Source organism: Parambassis ranga, unplaced genomic scaffold (assembly GCF_900634625.1).
Source record: "Parambassis ranga unplaced genomic scaffold, fParRan2.1 scaffold_22_arrow_ctg1, whole genome shotgun sequence".
In the NCBI taxonomy this organism is placed as follows: Eukaryota; Metazoa; Chordata; class Actinopteri; family Ambassidae; genus Parambassis; species Parambassis ranga.
Window position 1 is genome coordinate 3,756,694 of NW_021144778.1, and position 6,859 is coordinate 3,763,552.

At 42.9% G+C, this 6,859-nt stretch overlaps 1 protein-coding gene and 1 long non-coding RNA gene across 3 annotated transcripts; both read right to left on the minus strand.

The window, feature by feature from the left end:
* Positions 1-2,914: 2,914 nt before the first annotated feature.
* Positions 2,915-4,923, minus strand: LOC114430271 (uncharacterized). 2 transcript variants are annotated; one of them, XM_028398590.1, is made up of 3 exons: positions 4,662-4,923; positions 3,547-3,674; positions 2,915-3,473 (listed from the first exon to the last, which is right to left on the minus strand). In XM_028398590.1, exons 1-3 carry the CDS (start codon positions 4,668-4,670, stop codon positions 3,164-3,166), a joined length of 447 nt encoding a protein of 148 aa, XP_028254391.1. In that variant the 5' UTR covers positions 4,671-4,923; the 3' UTR covers positions 2,915-3,163. The 2 variants fall into 2 exon arrangements, with proteins under 2 accessions (XP_028254391.1, XP_028254390.1); XM_028398589.1 differs by lacking the exon at positions 4,662-4,923 and having other exon boundaries at positions 3,547-3,951.
* A 1,312-nt stretch (positions 4,924-6,235) lies between these two features.
* LOC114430282 (uncharacterized) lies at positions 6,236-6,859 on the minus strand. Its single transcript, XR_003669985.1, has 3 exons — positions 6,809-6,859; positions 6,662-6,719; positions 6,236-6,573 (listed from the first exon to the last, which is right to left on the minus strand). It is a non-coding gene; the product is annotated as an uncharacterized LOC114430282 (long non-coding RNA).

Sequence of the window (6,859 nt, forward strand, 5' to 3'; positions counted from 1 at the left end):
GAAAGCTTTGTTCTCCTGTGACACAGTTCTAGGATGGCCATGTAGCAGCTCAACTTCACAAGAAGGAGACAGAGTTGGATGTACCATCTATGTAGATGTTTTTTAGCAAGCACATAACAAACATCAATAAATGTACCCACATGCTGGGAACCACAGGCAGCATGTGGTCCTGACAGCACACAACAGAAAAACCACCATACGTACAAAATGGCCGCTTTAAATAGCTGCTGCCACACCTGGAGTCCTCTCCCATCCCCAGATAGGTGATCTCCTTCTCCCTCCATTACACTTACCCCACCATACACCTCACACCAAATACAACACATATGTACAATAAATACATGGAATTCCTTTTTATTAAAAGCTAAAAGCTGGTTTAAAACTCATAACTAAAATTGTCCTTCCCCCTGCACCTATTTCCTGAGTGGACTGGTCCGGAACCATAAATGCCTGCTTGTTCCAAGAGGGACTCTTTTGACTGTCACCCCTGGCCACAACAAAAGGTAAGAGCTCACACACCATCACACATTAACAATAAACAATCATTAAAAACCCACAATCCGATCATTGTATAGTTAATTCAGCATCTGTTTCTTGTGTCTTACAGATAATACCTACAGCTAGTGATGGGTTTTCAAGGCTTTGTTGAAGCTTCGACACCTGATTCAAGAAAAAGGTTCATTACTCCAGGCTTCAATGACACAGTGCTCGAGTAGGACATCTAGTGGTGAATAAAATGAATTGCGGTGTGTGTTATTGGTTCATGGATCGTTTGGCATTTGAATCTCCGTGCAGCCTCGTTCGACTACACTACATGGCTGACACAATAAAATACATTAAACTTTCAGTTTCACTGCACGCAATTGTTACAAAGTTACATTTGAAGTGGATACATAATAATTAGGGCTAATCAAACATCATGATGAATCCGATTAAAATGTTTAACACAATTAAAGCATTTGTGGCAGAGAACAAGCTGGATGGTGGTGTAGGGGAATCATCGTCGGTTTGGGTGCCAGAGGGTCCGGGTTCAAAACTTATGATACGCGAATCAGCAAGAGGTCCTCCACACACACACATGCAAGAGAAACGTGATCAATAACTTTTCTTCTACTAAAATGTACACAATGACAAATTGCGATTAACTGCGTTTAATGCTATGAAATTCTTAGATATAAATAATAAAAAATAAATGTGCATCGTTTGCATCCAAGTAATATATTTAACTCATATTTAAAGAATCTCAAACTGATAAATGTATCAATGTATCTAATATATTTCACTATCTAACTGATTGATCTATTACTATATATTGATATATAGTCATATCCCTGAACACACCCGGTCCCACCAAGCGATTACAACAATAAATAATTACTCCATGTTGCTGTGTTTTTATTTTATCAATCATCCCACTGCCACTACACAAACAGAAATCATGCTCCCTACATGGGTTAAAGGTGAACTAAAAAAAGATTAACTGTGCTAGCAACCACTGCTAACAGTAATGAAGAGGCCCTTCATTACGGGGGGGACACCTTCTGTGGGTTGGTGGTGAAAAAAAGTACATTAGTATATTATGAAATATAATAATATGAAGTAGTTGAGATTTCCTGCAGATTTTAACAGGTTGTTAAACTATTTTAGCTACAGAAGTAAACACTTAATGACTATTTCAGAGACAGATTCAATAAACACTCATTGATTTTAAAACACGGTGACAGAAACTAATTCCAAGAGAAACAACAGTTTTATCAAACACACTGGTGGCACTACACTAACAGATGATACAAAACCTCCATATCTGAGGCCTTCTCTCATTTACAGAGACAAAACACTGGCAAATCTCCCTCATGTCCACCTGATAGAGTTTCCCCGTCATCACTCACCTCAGCAAGCATACTTTTGAATTAACAACCAATATAAGTGAGCTTTAAATATATATATCATCAATGAAATAACATCAGCATGTTGATTTAACACAGTTCTCTTCATCTGAGTTTCAAAAAGTTGTTGGACCATGAACCAAACTCTGCTTAATGCAGATAATACTGAAACACTAAAAATACTAACTTACAAAAAGATGCATGTCTTTATTTTTATTTGCTTATAAAACGGCTGAATTCACAACAAACCTTGTGGATGTGTTTATAATGACGCCCTGCCTCATCTGCTACATCAGTGTTTCCCTGTTCATATAATGCTCCACTGTGTCCTGACGGTCCATCACATGTGTTTTATTCTTGCTGATAAGAATAGGAGCAGGTGGCTATGTGCACTGGCACAGCGAGGCTGAAGCTAGCAGGCTAACAGGAGCTAACCTGGCCTTATTACAATATGGGTTAATGCTGAAAACAACTCTAACTCTCCGTGTCTTTGTTAGGAATCTCCTCATGTCCATTGTGTGTGCGGAGGGAGCAGAAAAGGCAACAACATGTCATCAGACAAATAAAACCGTCTACTGTAACTGAAAGTAAACAGCAGCTTCCTCCCAACTTTTCTAAGTTTCTTTAACATCAACCTAACGTCACCTGGGGCCATGTGACAAACAGTCAGGCTTCAGCATGAGCTGGACTTTGTGGGATGACACTGACGTTACCTCCTCCAGCTTCGACCAGCACCGACGGTTCTCTTCACTGTGTTTTACGCTCGCCCGAAGAAACCACTGTTAGGTCTGTTACTATAGTAACGGTATTGCAGCACTGTGGTAACCAGGAAAACTGGAGGATCCTCAACCGTTGGTAAATGGGACGGTCTGGCCTTCAAAGCACTTCCTGATTGTGGCGCGACGTCATAAATTTTGGTGGCAGTGTTTCCACCAACAGGAGACCAGCTGTTGAGGAAGATTTATTAAAGCTGCAGATTCACATGAGGTCAGAGATCAATTCAAAACAATAAACAATCAATCCCTGCATTATTGTAAACAAACACAACAGCTCTGTACACAATCAATTAAACTAACATTACAAATGTGCAAATATTGATCACTTGATAACTGATCTCCCAGCCATCATTACAATCAAACAATAATCCCGTCGTCTGTGAAAACGAAGCAGAACAGTGTGTTCAACAACTACAGGCTAAAGTCCACTTTGCACATTACACAGAGTGTAAGGCCACACAGGTTGGGAGGAAGAGGAGAGGTGTATGGACCAACACGTTTTCACTCGACTACCTTCAGGTCTGGTCCAGGGTCCTCTGGGCTGCTCAGAGAGCAGATCTCTAGACAGTTGTTGTTTTTGCTGCCCTCCTCTGGACAGACCAGACGGTGTGATTTGCGGTCGGCTTGTCTTTGTTGCCACACGTAAAGTGCAGCAATCATCAGGGCACAGATGCAGAGCACCAGCAGGAAGGAGACAGCCACCATGTGTGAACACATCCTGGAGGATGTTGAAGGGAAGCTGTTTGGGGGACTTTGCTTTGGCAAAGGACGTCCACTTCCTCTGCAGAGTCCTCTGTCCTCCCACATCGTCCTGTAATTGCACACACAGGCATCAGACTGTAGCATCAGATGACATCACATCCTGCTGTCACTTTTTACGTTACCTTGCAGACTTGAGACACACGGGAGATCTGCAGTTCGTCCAGGAAGTTAAACTCTTTCCCAATTTCACTAAAGAAGAAGTAGAGTTTCTTCTCGGCTTGGTCCAGAGACGAGCCGACAAACGATGGGTCTGAAATACAGGAAGTGATGAAAGGAAGTGTCATGTGGTCAGAATACAGAGAAAAGAGATGTGAGAGCATGTGATCAGCTGACTCAGCTGAGTGGACAGGATACATTTTCTTTACAGAACCAAACTGTCTCAATCAGTGTCAGTGAACAATGAACTGATGGTATCAGATGATAGATCTGATATCTGTAAGAAGACTAGTAGAACGTTCAGACTCAGAGGAAGTGAGTCACTGTTCTGTGGCTTGAAGTCAAAGATGTGACATGAGTGTTTCCATTGTTTCATATTTCTGTGTTGACGACCAAGTGATGAGGCCGCTCTCTCACACTGAGCTGAGACAAACTGTTACAAAAGTTCCGTCCCTCCCCTTTGTGCAGGTTAGCTAAGAACGGCTACCTGGCTGCTCCTATTTCACATCACACTTGGTTTGAGTGAAGGTGGAACAGAGCCGCTGTGTCCAGGAGTCTGATGGCGGCAGCTGGACTCAAGGATGGTGTTTTGAAGACGTTTCGTCCCCCGCGTCGCTTCTTCGGTCCTGCTGCTGTTCTGGTGTGGAATCTGAGTTTTTATGTGTTCAGGACCTCTGTGGGGGGATCTTGACTCACATGACTAAGATCCCTGTTGTTGGTTAATGGTCAGTTAAGGACCAGACACTGTGCAGGACTAGTTGACGGCCCCATTGTGTTAGGGTTTGGATGGGGTGAAAGCTGCTGGGCAGGTGTTGACAAAAGGACCGATTGTGTGATTTAAAGCTGACCCAGCAGAGTTGATTTACTCCTGGTCCTCTTTGAAGACCAAACCGCGTGAGACCTTTTCAGACCAGGTTTTGTTCAGATATCAGTGCTCTGCCTCACATAACTTTAGCAGAACTCAGATGAAGAATCATGGCTGAAACAGCATTCTCAGTGATTTCTGCTCTCAACAGATCAATATTTTAATTCAGAATGATTGATCCTCTTTGGCATAACAATACAACAGCAGACAACTCACTGAGTACATTCTGGCAGCTGAAGACACATTAGACAGATGAAGACTGTAGAGACACAGAGAGAGACAGGTGCTGCTGGTAAGGCTTTCAGTTAACTTCAGAGTCCAGCACAGATCCAGGAAGTGTGTCAGCTTCCACAAACTCACTGGCCACCTCAGCAAAGGTGGGGAAAGGTCCTTCTAACTGAAAAGGCTCAGAGAAAAAGAAAACATCTAAAACATCTCACTTTCAATAACGTCTATTCATTTCAGCAGCTCAACTTCTCCCATTCATTCTAAAATCAAAACTCCAGACTAAAGATTTTTCACCTTTCAGCCTGAACCATAGAAATAATAATCTGATTACAATCTGATGAAGTCTGTAAAGTAATCTGATTACGATCTGAAGGACTTTGTCCCTCAAGTTCTAGTCCGTCTTCAGAGAGTGTGGGCAGCTCTCTGTGAGTCATCACATGACTCCATATGTGAGCAAGGCACTGACCCGAGGCGTAGCTCCAGGCTTTGAAGTGACATGATCAGTGCTGAGGGGCTGCTTAGCAAGGCACCATTGTTTACAGAGCAGCGTAGAGGAGGATTAAATCCAATGACCAAGCATCATCTTCATCTTCATGGCCTCCATCTTAGGCGCTAGACGGTGGAATGGGAGGAAGAGGAGGCCGTCTGCAGAGACACACAGTTACAGTTTGAGCTTTAAAACGTCTTTCTCTCCTGGTCTGGAATGAACCACTGTACCTGTTAGGAGAGGCAGCTGGTGCAACACTTCTGTGCCGCTGGGGTTTGATGTCAGAGGCGTAGTCGGGGGGCTGTAGGAGGTCGGGGTAGCAGGCCGGGGGAGGCTTCTTGGGCAGTGTGTGTGTGCAGTCAGAGTGTGTGTGTGTGTGTGTGTGCAGTCAGAGTGTATGTGTGCGTCTGCAGTCAGAGAGCAGTCAGAGTGTGTGTGTGCAGTCGGAGTGCAGTCAGTGTGTGTGTGCGTGCAGTCGGGAGTGTGTGTGTGCAGTCAGAGTGTGTGTGTGTAGTCAGAGTGTGTGTGTGTGTGCAGTCAGAGTGTGTGTGTGCGTCTGCAGTCAGAGAGCAGTCAGAGTGTGTGTGTGCAGTCGGAGTGCAGTCAGTGTGTGTGTGCGTGCAGTCGGGAGTGTGTGTGTGCAGTCAGAGAGCAGTCGGGAGTGCGTGCGTGCGTGTGTGTGCGAGCAGTCAGAGTGTGCGCGTGTGCGTGTCTGCAGTCAGAGTGTGCGCGTGTGCGTGTCTGCAGTCAGAGAGCAGACAGAGTGTGTGTGTGTGTGTGTGTGTGTGCAGTCAGAATAGTATTTTCTGCTGATCTTTATAAATAATAAACTGTACATTTTCATAATGCCCACTGGTAAATAGTTAGAAATGTTCAAACTGTGTCTCTCTCTCTCTCTCTCTCTCTCCAAAATGCCAACAGGCAGAATGACCGTTTGATATAATAACCACAATATTGCTCCTCACGTGAACTATACTTTATACTATGGTGGAGCATTTGTATATTACTACAGGTTTCATAGTTTTTTTATGTTATTTGTTTTATATGATTTTTTTCCATACTTTTTGATGCCACTTGGTGAGAATTAATTACTCTGATTACTCTTATTACTTACTCTGTACTGAACACTATTTACTTTGATGACAGCAAGGGAGAATATTTTTTTCCAACAGACTAATAATTCAAAAGTAACATTGTCTGATGTAAAATATTTGCATGAAACACAAACGGCTCTCTGCATCTCAGAGCAAAAATCTCTTTCTATAGTATAAATCAGATCACTTAACTGTGTAAACTTTATAACAGTCCTGTGATCCTATGATGAATAAGTATGAATGCATGCACAGCTAGATGTTCAGTCACTTTCACTACCGCTCTCTGAATTCACATAGCAGTTGTCCTCTCCTGTGTTCCCTATAAACCACAAAACCACAAGAGGGCGAATCATTCTCACTGAAAGTAGGTATTATCACAAAAATTAAGTCAGTCTCCAGCAGCTTACCGTTTGGTGTTTCTTCCTCGTCGTCAAGGTGATCCATGTCGTGACTCACAAAAATATTCTAGAAAGATAAATCACCTTTGAAATCAATCAAAAGATGATGTGGAAAAATTCTATATTTCTGCTGTAGACTGAACACAAGTTGAGTACCTTAGTCCTGACAAGTCTTTCCCAGTGTCCCTGCTGCTGTTTGACTAGTTT

Bases quoted from the DNA above. Each gene is read 5' to 3' on its own strand.
- LOC114430271 (XM_028398589.1), bottom strand. From the start codon at position 3,780: ATGTATCCTGTCCACTCAGCTGAGTCAGCTGATCACATGCTCTCACAT. The intron at 3,474-3,546 runs GTAACGTAAAAA...GTGCAATTACAG, and splicing joins GTGTGTCTCAAGTCTGCAAG to GACGATGTGGGAGGACAGAG.